General features: G+C 36.1%; 1 protein-coding gene across 1 annotated transcript; it reads right to left on the bottom strand.

Moving 5' to 3' along the window:
• Window positions 1-990: 990 nt before the first annotated feature.
• On the bottom strand, window positions 991-7,608 carry LOC117026876 (BTB/POZ domain-containing protein KCTD12-like). Its single transcript, XM_033114081.1, has 4 exons — window positions 7,497-7,608; window positions 7,024-7,075; window positions 5,806-5,985; window positions 991-2,022 (listed from the first exon to the last, which is right to left on the bottom strand). The coding sequence occupies exon 4, from the start codon at window positions 2,014-2,016 to the stop codon at window positions 1,138-1,140; it is 879 nt and encodes a 292-aa protein (XP_032969972.1). The 5' UTR covers window positions 2,017-2,022; window positions 5,806-5,985; window positions 7,024-7,075; window positions 7,497-7,608; the 3' UTR covers window positions 991-1,137.
• Between the last annotated feature and the right edge of the window lie 8,454 nt (window positions 7,609-16,062).

The following is a 16,062-nucleotide window of genomic DNA, read 5'->3' as shown; positions in this document are numbered from 1 at the left end:
CAAAAAATAATAATGATAAAAACTAACAACCCAATTAAAAAAATGAGCAAAGGACTTAAACAGACATTTCTCTAAAGAAAATATTTAAAAGTCCAATAACCACATGAAATGATGGTGTACATCATTAATCATTAGGGAAAAGCAAATCAAAACTATAATGAAATATCACTTCATGCCCACTAAAATGGTTATAATAATTTCAGGAAAATAGCAAAACAGAAAATAACATGTGTGGGGGAAAATGTGGAAATTGGAACCTTTGTACATTGCTGGTGGGGACGTAAAATATTGCAGCCACTGTGGAAAACAACTTGGCCAGTTTCTCAAAAGGTGAAACAAAGAACTACCATACGAGTATGACCCAGGAATTCTACTACTAGATATATGTCTAAAACAATTGAAAGCAGGGACTCAAACAGATGTCTGTACATCAATGTTGATAGCAGCATCATTTACAATAGCCAATAGATAGAAACAACCCAAGTGTCCATCAACAGATTAATGGATAAACAAAATGTGGCACATACCTTCAATGGAATGTTATTCAGCCATAAAAACTGATCTTTCTATGGACCTCCTGGAGGATGCCTATCACCTTCTTCTACTCCATGTGGATAAAAAGAATAGCAGTAACAGTTTGCAAAGCATATTCACATTTACAGTAGGGGTCTCTAGTTCAGGATAAGTACACACAGGCTTTCCTTAGGTGAGTACAAATAGCAAAGTATATAAGCAAGTCCAAGCTCTTGTGCTGAGAGCTAGTTTGGAAACCAGGGCTTAGCATTTCTCAACTAACCAAATCGTGTGGCTTTATCTAACTGCATTACTCAATAAATACATCTCTACTATCTATAGTGATGTGCATGTACATATGCCTACATATTGAATACTTTTCCTGAAATGACATCCAACTCCAGAATCCAAGGCAGGTTGGAAGCCAGATAGAATGGAATGATGTGTAAGAAGGAAGTTACCACAAAGTTTCGACTGGTTATGGTGAAGGGAGTGGCGTTGTCCAGGATTAGATAGATCCAAAATTAATGTTTATTTCTAAAAGAGATAGTTGGCACAGGACCAGAGAAGGGAGGAAGAGTTGGCTTTTTGGTTTGTATTTTTTGGGTGATATTTTTAAAAGTATCACTCGCGGCAGAAAACATATTCAGTGTAAGAGGTCCAGATCTTGTCATCTGTCTGGTCATGGGTGACCGTGCAGGTGCCAGTGGAGTTGCATGCTACCATGTAAAAGCCAGCATCAGCTAGTTTGTCAAAGGCTTGTTCCAGAAAAGTGAATTTGAGATAATATCGAGAAGTGTACCGCTCAGGAGGACGGTCAGGGTCTCTGCTCTCATTTAGAGTATCTCCAAATACTTCTTTGGCCAATGAGATCTTACCACACACCATGATTCGGGCCACACGGCGGAATTTGGCATCTGTGTGGCTATCCCTACTCAGAGTATAGGAGCCTCGATAGCCAATAGTGATGAAACCTGCCTTCTTGAGGTCAGAACCACTACCTGCTGTTAGAGTTGGGGGATTATCAGGGCCACTAACTTGGATGTTATTACTTGAAGAGAAATTACATATGGTGTCAGTGTTGGTGGACAGCTCTTCTAGATCACTTTGGCATAGATCATTGCCAACTGAGTTGAGCTTGTTGATTTTAGGAGCCAACATCTTCACTAGTTCTGGTAACTTGAAGAATTCTGCTTCTCTCTGGAGCCGACCACGCTCTGGGAAATGGTCAGGAAGCACTAGTTTTCGGTCTCTCATGTAGTCTAGTACATAGCGAAAGAGGAAACCATCTCGGTCTACAAAGAATCTCCCTTTGTTGTCCTGAATTAAGGAGCAAGGGTTGTTTTTACTGAACATTTCCGAGAGAAGGGAGCCGGGAACACTGACCAAAGTAGGATAGCGAGTGATGTACACCTGACCACCTACATTGAGTTCAATAATCTCAGGAAAATGACGGAAATTCTCACTTGGTTTAGCACAACTTGATTTCTCTGGCATGGCCATATTGATCTGCAGAAGCAAAAAACATTGTTTCTAAGTAAAGGTTTACAGTATGAGGATCCTGTTTATAAACATTAATTTTCTGTGCTCTTTCATACTACATACCAAGAAAATCAAGCAAACCGTAACCTTTTGCAAATTAACTATTTTTAACGAGACTGGCAGCATAGAAAAATTGTATATGATTTGGCTTTGCAATGATTTCTTTAATGTCCTTCTGAATGTTGGGTATATCTCACAATCCTCAATTCATAGCATGTTGTCACAGTCCATGCAGGGCCCCCTTTTTCGTGTTTGTTTTGGTTATTCTATTTTACTCTCACAGTCCATTCCCATTCCTGTCCCTGTTCGCATCATAGCCAACCATTCTGGTAAGTTTACTGTGTATCTTTCTGTGTATATATATTCTTGAAAAAATGGGTTTTGTTGTTTTAAATAGATGTATATGTTATTGTATTATATATTTCAGTCTTCATTTATATATTTTTTCACTCTCAGCAATATGTTACTCAAATCGCTTCATGTTGCTATGTGTATCCCCTGCTTCCAATTGTGGCATAATATGTGGTGTGCATCCCACTCTCCCAGTGACTACCAGTGGTCTACCCACTCTCCCAGTGACTAACACCCAGATTGCCTGTAACTCCCTGCTACAATGTATACTCCTGTACATGTTTCCTATGGACCTGTGAGAGAACATCTTTATGCTATATATCTATCAGTGGTATTTCTGAGTCACACTGTATGTATATATCTAATTTGACTAAATAGTGACATATTGCTCTCTAAAAGGTCCCTTGTCTGCATTTGTGCTTAATCCTCACATCTGCATCACGACTTGACTTATCCAGATTTCTAAATTTTTGCCACTCTGCTGGCTGTAAAGTGATACCTCATTGAGTATTAGAAAATTAGTTACAAAACAAAGACCATAACTTACTATCTCTTCACTGTCCATTAATTCCTTACCTTTTACAACTCCTGCCCCTACTTTACTAGAACCACTGTTTCCAACATAAAATATGTTATGCTCATCACCTTTCTTTATCCCCCATTCTTCTTTATCTCTGCAGCATTCAACATTATTGTCCATATTCTCCTTTATAAAACTCTTCCCTCCCTCAGACACGGTAAACCTAGACTTTCCCGTCTCTTTCTACCTCATGGTCTGTTCCAATTTTATCTCTGTCACTGGCTTCTCTTGCTTCTCAAACCTCCTAAACAGTGATCGTGGAAGCCTCAGAACTGTGTTTTTTGTTCTTTAATCTCTCCCTCAGAGCTTTTCAAACACTTACCTTTACATGTATGATTCCCAAATCCCAACCTGTCTCCTAAACTTCAGTTTCATACTGGCAACTACTTGCTAAATGCCACAACAGCACCTTGAATTCAGCATGTTCAAAACCACACTCATATGTGAAAGTATTTTGTAAAATCTAAGCTATTATAATTATTTTTGTCTTTATTTTTCCAGCCTAAAAAGGTCACATTTTATGACTTTTTTTTTGTCCATGGTATTACAATTTTCTCAGTCATTCAACCTGGAGATTCAGAAACTTCAGAGTCATCTTATTGACCTATTCATCTCTCTGATGCATATTCCTCACTAACCTAGAAATTATTACTTTATGATATCTCCTGCATACGCGACCACTGCCTTGTCCTGTTCTTCACTCTACACTAACTGATCTGAACATCCAAATTGACCTGTCCATCTCTAGTTGAGATCCATCCACATCTGCCTTTCACCCCCACACACCTCCCAAAAAATATCCTACATGCTATTACCAGATTGGTTGTTATCACATCAACTTCTCTGTTTAAAAACTGTCAGTGTTTGATCTTTGCCTAAAAATCAAATTGAAAGCCTTTACCCTGGAACTCAAAGCTATCTATAAGCTAGTTCTTTTCTCTCCTTAATGATAAGAATACCTAACACTACATAGGACTTACTATGTGTCAGGCATTGTTCTTAGCCAATGAAGTAGGTACAATTATTATCCTCATTTTGCCAATGAGGAAACTGGTAAATAACTTGCCCAACATAAAACTAATAAGTATCTGAGGTGGTATTCAGACTCAAACAGGAGTACTCCAGTGTCCATGTTCTTAACTATTCTTTTGATTGTGTCTGCTAAGATTTCTTTACATATACAAAAAATGATGTACTCGTTATTGCCTGGTCATTATATGTTCATTTTTGTTGCCTTTGCCCATACCTTTTCCCCTTCTGAAAAGCATTATCCCACTTCCTTGACTTTAAGGACCAATTCAAGTCCCAAATAAGATTAACCTTCTCCTCATATTTCTATATTAAACTTGAGAATTTCAGTTCATTTTTTACTCATTTGGTTTCCTACTCTTTTACATAATATAATAACAGTAGCAGTAGTAACATAAATAATAACAATAGCTAACATGAAACTCTTATTATATGCCAGTCTTTATCTGATCCTTTTTAATGTGATGACTCAATTAATGTTTCTAACAATCCAATAAGGTAAATACTACTGCAATCCCTATTTCTCAGAGGAATAAACAGATGCACGGTTTATTATAATTCTTCATACACACTACTATTTTTAGTCTCCACTTCCTAATCTACCCTGCACACTACAAGTAGAATTATCTTTCATAAATGCTTTCAAAATGCTAGTATCTTTCAAAAACTAATTATGGACTTCCTTGCTTAAACACTGTCAAAGTTTCTCAAAATCTAGAGAATGAAGTTCAAACATATTAAATATAATATATGAAAAGTTCCACACCGGTCGTTGCCTTGTTCTTGGGCTTTGATTCCAACTATCTTTCCCTTTCATACCACCAAAATGACTCTAAACTTTAGCCACACTGAATCTAAACCCAGTTCACCAGACTCATCCACTTTTTCATGTCCACATGCCTTAAACTTATGATTCCTTCAGCCTGAAATGGCTTCTTTTACTCTACCTACCCCAACATCTCTGTCCCTTCTTGAGAAATAATATAGTGGCTTTGGGAAGGTCTGATTTTGATTTCTACCTCTGCTATTACTAGCTGGGTAACTTTGGGCATATTACTTATTCTCTCTGAACCTCAGTTTTCTTATCCAGAAAATGGACATAACAAAAGATTCATAAGATGAGGAAATTGCGTATAATATATCTTATATAAAGTACTTAATACAATGTCTGTCATATAGTAAGTGCTTAATGGATGGTTGGTTACATTGGCTCCTTTAGCTTATCTTGGGACAAGCAGTGAAAGATTGCTATAGACCAGTTGATTATGGCACTAGTCTTACAGTGCTGAAATGGAACATTCTCTCTAACTGCCCACCCCATCCCTTCATATTTTCTATTATTGCTTCAGATTAGAAATATCTCTTGGAGAATGCATTACAGTACACCGTAATTATTTATATGTTTGTCTGTTCCAAATAACCTTTAAAATACATGGTAATCTTGATTTAAAAATCTCTGGATCCCCAGCAGTGTGAGCCTGGCAAGTAGTAAGCCTATAGCAAGCAGTTATTGAGTGATGAATAAACTACCAACAAACAAATGTGATATCAATCTCATTACTTTCATAATCCCATAGTACACAAGTAGAAATGAATTTCTAGAAATTCATTTTGAATACATGTGTAAGCATACGAACAAGAAATGTACATACACTAGATTTTGCAGATTTCTGTTGTATATACCCCCCCCAAAAAAACAAGAAAGTCTAAGATAGTTGTTTTCCATTGTACAAAAAGATAATTTTATAATACAATTAAACAGGTGAAAAATAGTAGTGTAAAGTTGATACCTTCTTATTTCAGGTTTTTCTTTCTTGAGGCTTTAGAGTTACTTCTGCTCAAGTCAACTGATGATTTAAAATCCTGAGTCAGAGTCACATTCAGTTTGAGGAGCCAAAGTGGATAATCTATTTTGCCTCTCACATTAGAACAGAATTTTTAGCTAAGTCCTGAGGGCAGAACTGTGATTTCTGTAGGAATGAGTCAGAAGGGTAAATGTTAGGACTAGAACTGTAAGGAATGCTCAACCGCCACCCCTCCATGGCACAACCACAACCATATTTTAAAACAGAAATAGAAATTTTACTTTGAAAGTTATTTGCAAGACTAGTCCTAATAAACAGGAATCTCAATTTATTTTAAAGAAAGAAAAATGGATGCAGTTGCCACAATAATAAAAAAATTCCAATTCAAAAGATCCCCTGGTATATTATAACATGAAGTAAAGAAGGACATATTTCCCAAACAGGAAGATTTTTATCTGTTTTGCATGTATTTGTAAAGTAAAAATCTTTTTTGCATATAAAAATCTTTAGCTATGCCCCATTCTCCCCTTCCCCACCCCAGTGTTTCCTGTTCAGCTGGCTTTTGTCCAAGAGGAAGTGAAAAAAAAATGTTCATTCAATCTAACCATTCTTCAGTTTTTGAAATGCTTATTTGGGATATAGTCCTATAATGTCTCTCTCTTTTTTTCTTTTCTGCACATAAACCTCAGGCTGATAAGGTTTTGTGATTAGCTGCCCTCAGTAAATCAAAGAAATGAAGGTCTCTGCAAGGAAGATGTTAAAGGAGACGATGTGAAATACAGTTTAAATCAGAGGATGAAATGTTCAACCCAGCTGTATGCTGCAAATCTGAAGAGCTGAGCTTTATATTTCAATGTATCAAAGGTACTGAAGAAAGTGGCTAGTGCATCACTTGCTTTTTGTAGTCAAAGAATCCTACAACAAAGATCCAATGTTTTTAATAGAAAAAAGTAAGGTATATCAACACTCCTGATTTCTACCTGAAAATGTGAAGGAAGTATTTTCTAAGGAAATCAGACAGTTTATAAATGGAGAATTTACAATTCTATTAAACCTGAAATATTTGTATTCTAATATCTCCTCTCTTCTCTCTCTCCCTCTTCCTATCTGTCTCACTCTCTCCTCTTTTGACCAGTCTGTCTTAAAAATACACTCACTTATAAGAATGAATACATCAATTTAAATTTGAAATGTGGTTCCCACCTTTTATGTTGTCCCAGTTCAAAGAGATCCAAGACAGCAAAGTAGGTAACAGCTGAACAGGAAGTGTAAGCAAAAGGAAAAAAAAAACAACATTAAGAATTAAGAAATAGCTTTTTTTCTACTGAAGGAGAAAATCCTCAGCATCATTCCCACATCCTTCAAGTAGCTTGGATCTATGGCTTTTTGTCTGTTTATAAAACGAAATGCTAGTACACAGATGCTTTAAAAATTCAAAATAAAATTTTAAAAATTACCAAATGATGAAAGGCAATCCGAATTTTCAGAATTCCCTTTCAGGAAGACTTGCCTGCTTTTGAATCTCTAGGTTGCTTGCCCATCAGCAACATGCAGTCTTCTAAATACACAGAAAGAACACACAGAGACATGCGCAACCCAGCTCAAATGCAGAAGCTCCTGAATTCCAGAAGCAGTGGACTGCAAAGGAAAGGCAAGGGGATCAATAGAGTAGTTACCTTGAATCTCCAGCCACTCGAATACTGCCAAGCACAGCCTAAGCCTCTCTCTGCCTCGCTGCAGGCTAAGCTCTCAGCTTGTGAACTGCCTTCCTGCTCTCCTCTCTCTCCCTTGCTGTACTTTGGTGGTTGGTCTGGGTTTTCCCTTTTAATACAAGGAAGCCTGTAGATCCTCCTCCCCTGCTATGACTTACTTGGCTTCCTCCACAGCCAGCCTCCCAGATGGAAATGGCAAGCTCTCTACTCTGCAGTTTGAGGAGGAGCAAAGTCGAGGAAGGTGATGGTAATGTTAATAAAAGAGTATCATTTGGGGTAAAATTTTTTTCTGATCTTTTGATCTCTCAAACACAACAAATAAACATTTAGCAGCTGCAAGTTAATTAAACGTATTTTTAACTAAAGAGTTGTTTGAATTCTCAACATGGATGCATCGGATCTGTTTACTTGAATAATTTTATTGCGATAAATACTCATATGACCTCCATAGTTCAAATAAATCATTTACTAAGCATTTCTTATGTTTCAATATACTGTGCTAAATGCTGAGGATAAAGAAATAAATTAGTCACAGGAGCATTACAGTTTATTCCAGGAGAAAGATTTGTGAACAAATAAATTCAGTATAAGTTAGTATTATGGAAGAGGTATGCACGCAGTGCTGTACGAACACATAGAACATACCCCTTAGCCTGTATAGGGGTTCCCAAAGACTTCCTGAGATGTCTGAACTAACTTTTATCAGATGAATAAGAAGTATCTGGAAAAAGATAAGTAAGAAAAGTATTCCAGGCAGAAAGAACAGTGTTAGCAAAGTCAAATAGGTGTGAAAGAGTATGTCATTATTAGGTCCATAATTTATATTTATTTATTTATTTATTTATCTATTTATCTATCTATTTATTTATTTAGAGGACTTAAAATGCTTTAATTCCCATTACTCATTTTTGGGTCATATGGTATTATTTTCTTTTTTTTAATTTTTAATACATTTATCAGGCTGACATTGACTGGTTAAATTATGTAGGTTTCAAGTTTACATTTCTATAATACATCATCTATATATTGCAGTGTGTGTTCACCACCCAGAGTAAGTTCTCCTTCTATCACAATATATTTGAAACCCTTTTGCCTCTTCCACCAGCCTCCTCCCCCCTTACCCTCTGGTAACCACTAAACTGTTATCTGTGTCTATGAGTTTTTGTTTGTTTGTTTGTCTTGTTCCTTTGTTGCTTTCAGTTTTATATCCCACATATGAGTGAAGTCATATGGTTCTCGACTTTTTCTATCTGACTTATTTGGCTTAGCATGATAATCTCAAGATCCATCCATGTTGTTGCAAAGGGCAGTATTTCATCTTTTCTTAAGGCCGAGTAATATTCCATTGTACACATGTTTCACATCTTCTTTATCCAATCATTTATCAAAGGACACTTTGGTTGTTTCCATGTCTTGGCCACTGTGACTAATGCTTCAATGAACATAGGGATACATATATCTTTACAAATAAATGTTTTCAGGTTTTTTTTTTTAGTAGCTACCAAGAAGAGGGATTGCTGGGTTGTATGGTAATTCTATTCTTAATTTTTTTTTTGAAATTTAGCTTTTTTTTTTAATTAAAGTTTATTGGGGTGACAATTGTTAGTAAAGTTACATAGATTTCAGGTGTACAATTCTGTATTACATCATCTATAAATCCCATTGTGTGTTCACCACCCAGAGTCAGTTCTCCTTCCATCACCATATATTTGATCCTTTTTAGCCTCATCTACCACCCTCCTCCCCCTTACTCTCTGATTATTCTTAATTTTTTGGAGGAACCTCCATATGGTTTTCCATAGTGGCTGTACCAATTCAGATTCCCACCAATAGTGTATGAGGGTTTCTTTTTTTCCACAACCTCTCCAACACTTGTTATTACTTGTCTTATTGATAATAGCCATTCTAACAGGTGTGAGGTGGTATCTTACTGTGGATTTGATTTGCATATCTCTAGTAGCTAGTGAAGCTGAGCATTTTTTCCATCTCTGTTGGCCCTTTGTATGTCTTCTTGTGAGAAGTGTCTGTTCATGTCCTCTGCCCATTTTTTAATTGAATATTTTTTTCTTTTGCGTTGCATGAGTTCTTTATATATTTTGGATATTAGCCCCTTATTGAAAGTGTTTTTTTGCAAATATCTTCTCCCATTCGGTTGGTTGCCTCCTTGTATTATTGATGGTTTCTTTGGTTGTGCAGAAGCTTTATAGTTTGATATAGTCCCATTCATTTATTTTTGCTATTACTTCTCTTGCCTTTGCAGTCAAATTCATAAAATCCTCTTTGAACCCAAGGTCCATAAGTTTAGTACCTATGCTTTCTTCTATGCAATTCATTGTTTCAGGTCTTATGTTTAAGTTTTTGATCCATTTTGAGTTAATATTGGTATATTGTGACAGATAGCAGTCTAGTTTCATTCTTTTGCATGTGGCTTTCCAATTTTCCCAGGATGATTTATTGAAGAGGCTTTCTTTTTTCCATTGTATGTTTTTGGCTCATTGGTCAAAAATTATCTGCCCATATATGTATATGTGGATTTATTTCTGGGTTCTCAATTCTATTCCTTTGTTCTCTGTGTTTTTCTGCCAATACCATGCTGTTTGATATTGTCACTTGGTAGTATAAATTCAAGTCAGGGAGTGTGATACATGCAGCCTTGTTCTTTTTTCTTAGGATTGCTTTGGCTATTTGGAGTTTTTTGTGATTCCATATATATCAGATGGATTTTTTGTTCTGTTTCTTGAAAAAAATGCCATTGGGATTTTGATGGAGATTGCATTAAATCTGTATATTGCTTTGGGTAATATAGGCATTTTAGTTATGTTGATCCTTCCAATCCATAAACATGGAATATCTTTCTATTTATTTGTGTCTTTTTCCATTTCTCTTAATAATGTCTTATAGTTTTCAGTGCATAGGTCCATCACATTCTTTGTTAAGTTTGTTCCTAGGTATTTTATTCTTTTAGTTGCAATTGCAAAAGGAGTTGTTTTTTTTAAAATTTCATTGTTAGTATATAGGAACACACTGGATTTTTGTACATTGATTTTGTATCCTGCAACTTTACTGTATATTTTTATTGTTTCTAATAGTTTTTTTGGCGGAGTCTTTAGGGTTTTCTATGTAAAGAATAATGTCATCTGCAAAAGGTGACAATTTGACTATGTCATTTCCAATTTGGATGCTTTTTATTTTTTTCTCTTGCCTGACTGCTCTGGCTAGGACTTCTAGAACAATGTTGAAGAACAGTGGTGAGAGGGAGCATCCCTGTCTTTTTCCTGATCGTAGAGGAAAAACTTTCAGTTTTTCACCATTAAATTTGATATTAACTGAGAGTTTTTCATATACAGCCTATATTATGTTGAGCTACTTTTCTTCGATACCCGTTTTATTATGTGTTTTAATCATCAACAGATGTTGTATCTTCTCAAATGCTTTTTCTGTATCAATTGATATGATCATATGATTTTTATCTTTTTTTTTGTTTCTATGGTGCATCACATTGACCAATTTGCATATGTTGAACCATCTTGTGCCCCTTGAATGAAAATATTGTGATATACAATATTTTCAATGTATTGTTGTATTCAATTTGCTAGTATTTTGTTTAGTATTTTTGCATTTGTGTTCATCAGAAATATTGGTCTGTAGTTTTCTTTTTATAGGGCCACTATTTTTTAATGTCATAGTAAGGAGAGGCAAGCTTTTACAATCCCAAAATCTAAACCAATTTTCTTCAGATTATCTAACACAAGTAGCTCTAACCTAATCATTTCACATCACATGCAATTTCTCTCTTTTACCTCAAGTTGAATCACTGAATTAAAATGTGGATTTTTCAAAAACGAAATGTGAACGTTGCCACGGACTTGTTTCTCTGAACCTGTACCTCTTCTCCCCGAGTCAAACAGCCAAACAGGTTCTCGAGAAATAATGTTAGATATGGTACAGTTTGGGGTGAGGTTATCTTTGCCTATAAGGAACAGAAAGCCAGACTCAACAATAAGGGATATGTATTTTCTCACACACTGAATCTTTAGCTAGGCCAATTACACTATTAGCTATTTCAGTAACTGAATGACTTCATTAAGGACATCTTCCGTTATTATGTTCAACTGTCTTTGGAATGTAAGCAACATCCTTTTTAGTCACCAAATGGTTTTAGCAGCTCCAAATATTGTAATGCTATACAATACTCTCTAAAAATCCAGAAGTGAAGAAAAGGGCTGTTCCTTCCAAAACAGCTTCCCCCACTCTCCATTTTAGAAGTACTTAAATAATCTCCCCAAAAGGAGGATGTGTACAGTACTATCAAATAGTACTTATAAACTAAATCATTTGGACTCTAATTACAAGATCTCATTACCTATACGCCTTCAAATATTTCTTTTTAAGGTAAGAAAATCCTTCCCAAATGCACTACCTGTGTCCCTAGTAGATGTTCCCACAGATCACAATGGCCTTGATTGGGTCATATGCCCTCCCATAGATCACAATGGCCTTGATTGGGTCATATGCCCTCCCACAGATCACAATGGCCTTGATTGGGTCATATGCCCTCCCACAGATCACAATGGCCTTGATTGGGTCATATGCCCTCCCCTACACCCATTGGCAAGGGGATTTAATTCACCATCATAGGCTTAAATCAATTTTTTTTAATTTTTTTTTTTTAATTGGGGAAGGGGAACAGGACTTTATTGGGGAACAGTGTGTATTTCCAGGGCTTTTTCCAAGTCAAGTTGTTGTCCTTTCAATCTTAGTTGTGGAAGGCGCGTCTCAGCCCCCGGTCCAGTTGCCGTTGTTAGTTGCACGGGGCACAGCCCACCATCCCTCGCAGGAATCGAACCGGCAACCTTATGGTTGAGAGGACGTGCTCCAACCAACTGAGCCATCCGAGAGCTCAGTGGCAACTCAGCTGAAGGTGCGGTGTTCAATCTTAGTTGGAGGGGGCGGAACCCACCATCCCTTGCGGGAATCGAGCCGGCAACCTTATGGTTGAGAGGCCACTGGCCCATGTGGAAATCAAACCGGCAGTCTTCGGCAATAGGAGCACAGAGCTCCAACCGTCTGAGCCACCGGGCCGGCCCCACTTAAATCAATCTTAATTCACATCCTAGGCTGGGAAGAAACTCAACTTTTTCTAAAGCACATTACTGCCAAAATCTGAAACAAAACAAAACTTGGATTCCGTTAGCAAGTCAGAAACTGGACAGTGGCTGCTGGATAGACAAATAATAGTATTCACCATAAGTTGTTCTTTGTTGATATTAGGCCAAGGGACCCAAATCCTGACTTGGCACAAACACCTTGCTCCCCATTATTGGAATCTGAACAGTTAGATTTAAGAACATAAAATTAAAATTCCCAACTCTATCATTTCTCCAAGGCTACCCTTACTTTAAAATTTTTTCACTGTGATGAACTATATACTGGGTGCCAAAAAAAAATGTATACAAGTGGACACTTTGGTCAACGTTGGTAATCAGAAATGTCTGGACGCTGATGGTAACCACTTTGAGCACCTCTTGCAATTGCAGAAGTTCAACGTGACTTGTATTCGTCTTCTGTTATTGGTATGTAGTGAGTATTACAATTTTAATAGATTTTTCCTTTCTTAAAATGTGCATATATTTTTGGCACCCTCTGTATATATATATATATCTCCATAAAAAATGAAATACTGCCATTTGAATAACATGGATGAATTTGCATGCATTATGCTAAGTAAAGTAAGTCAGAGAAAAACAAATACCATCTGATCTCAGTTATATGTGGAATTTAAAACAAAACAAGCTTATAGATGCAGAGAATAGATTGGCAGTTACCAGAGGCAGGGGTGTAGGGGTGGAAAGAATGGTGAAGGAATTCAAAAGGTACAAATTTATAAAATAAATAAGCCATGGGGATGTAATATACAACATGGTAACTACAGTTAATAATACTGTATTGCATATTTGAAAGTTGCTAAGATAGTAAATCTTAAAAGTTCTCATCACAAGAAAAACATTCTGTAGCTATGTATGGTGATGGATGGTAAGTAGACTTATTGTGATGGTCATTTCATAATATATACAAACATCTAATAATATTGTATACATGATAATAACATAATATTGTATGTCAGTTATACCACTTTTTTTAAAAAAAAGGGTGTGAATAAACAGCAAATAAATGATGACTACTATTAAAAAAAAACCAAAACAAAAATATAGCAATTATTGGTGAGGATGTGGAGATATTGGAACACTTGTGATCTGTTGGTGGCAATATAAAATGATGCAGCCACTATGGAAAAACTTTGTGACATTTCCTCAAAAATTAAACACGAAATTTCCCCATGATCCAGCAATTCCACTTCTGGGTCATATCCAAAAATTTTGAATCAGGGATCTTCAAGAGATATTTGTACACCCATCTTCATAGCTGCATTATTCACTATAGCCAAAAGGTCAAAGCAACCCAACTGTCCATCAACAGGGGAAAGGATGAACAACATGCAATATATACATACAATGGAATATTATTTAGCTTTTAAAGGGAAGAAAATTCTGATACATGTTACAACATGGATGAACCTTGAGGACATTATGTTAAACAAAATAATTCAGTCCCAAAAAATGAATAGTGTATGATTCTATTTATATGCAGCTCTATGGTTGTCAGACTCATAAAGATACAAAGTAAAATGGTGATTACCAGAGGCTGGGGACAGTGGAGAATGGGGAGTTGTTGTTTAATGAGTATAGCATTCAAGTTTTGCAAGACGCAAAGAGTTTTGGATATTGGTTGAATAACAATGTGAATGTACTTAACACTACTGAGCTATACACTTTAAAATGTTTAAAATGGTAAACTTCACCTCAATTTAAAAAGAATAAAAAGATAGTAAATTTTATGTTATGTGTATTTTACAATAAAAACAAATAAAAAGGAATGGAGTACTGATACATGGTATAGCATCATGAACCTTGAAAATATCATGCTTAGTGAAATAAGCCAGACACATAAGACCATATACCATATGTTTCCATTTGTATGAAATGTTTAAATAAACAAATCCATACAGAGAGAAAATAGATTAGTGTTTTCAAGGGTCTGTGGGGAGAGAGGATTGGGAGTGACTACTGAAGGATGCATGGTATTTTAAAAAAATATTTATTAAACTTATTGGGGTGACATTGGTTAAAATTATATAGGTTTGAAGTGTACAATTCTATAATACATCATCTGTATATTGTATTGTGTGTTCACCACCCAAAGTTAAATCTCCTTCTGTCACCAGGTATTTGAACCTCTCCACCCTTTTCTACTTCCGCCATCCCCCTTTCCCTCTGGTAACACCATATTGTTGTCTGTGTCTGTGAGTTTTATTTTCTTTGTCTTGTTTGTTTGTTGCTTTTAGTTTTATATCCCACATGTGAGTGAAATTATATGATTCTTGACATTTTTCCATCTTACTTATTTCATTTACCATGATATTCTCTCAAGATTCATCCTTGTTGTTGCAAATGACAGTATTTCATCTATTATTATGACTGAGTAGTATCCCATTGCATAATATTTACCAAATCTTCTTTATCTAGTCATCTATCGAAGGACATGCAAAGGAAGTAAAAGCAAAAATAAATGAATGGGACTATATCAAACTAAAAAGCTTCTGCACAGCAAAAATATATCACAAAACAAAGACGCAACCAACTGAATGGGAGAAGATATTTGCAAAAAACACCTTCAATAGAGGGCTAATACCCAAAATATATAAAGAACTCATGCAACTCAAAAAACTAATTATAAATGGGCAGAGGACCTGAATAGACACTTCTTCCAAGAAGATATATAAATGGCCAACAGTTATATGAAAAGATGCTGAACTTCACTAGGTATTAAGGAAATGTAAGTCAAAACCACAGTGTGATACCACCGCACACCTGTTACAAATGGCTATTACCAATAAGATAAGGAATAACAAATGTTGGAGAGGTTGTGAAGAAAAAGGAACCCTCATAGAAGGTCTGACAATTAAGTTTGTGACCTTGTTGTAACGATGTTGCTAACCTTTTTTGATATCAGAGGGATTATTCATTATGAATTTGTACCAACTGGACAAACAGTTAACCAAGTTTGCTATTTGGAAGTGCTGAAAAGGCTTCATGAAAAAGTTAGATGACCTAAACTTTTCGCCAACAATTCATGGCTCTTGCATCACGAGAATGCAGTAGTTCACAGGGCATTGTATGTGAGGGAGTTTTTAGCCAGTAAAAAAATAACTGTATTGAATACCCTCCCTACTCACCTGAACTGGCCCCCAATGACTTCTTTCATTACCCGAAGGTAAAGGAAACATTGAAAGGAAGACATTTTGATGACATGCAGGACATCAAGGGTAATAAAATGACAGCTCTGATGGCCATTCCAGGAAGAGTTCCAAAATTGCTTTGAAGCGTCGACTAGGTGCTGGTTCAGTGCATAGCTTCCCAAGTGGAGTACTTCAAAGATGACCATAGTGATATTTACCAATGAGATATGTAGC

Source organism: Rhinolophus ferrumequinum, chromosome X (genome assembly GCF_004115265.2).
Source record: "Rhinolophus ferrumequinum isolate MPI-CBG mRhiFer1 chromosome X, mRhiFer1_v1.p, whole genome shotgun sequence".
NCBI classification, from domain to species: Eukaryota; Metazoa; Chordata; class Mammalia; order Chiroptera; family Rhinolophidae; genus Rhinolophus; species Rhinolophus ferrumequinum.
Note: the sequence above shows the minus strand (reverse complement) of the source record. Positions and strands in the feature narration are given on the sequence as shown.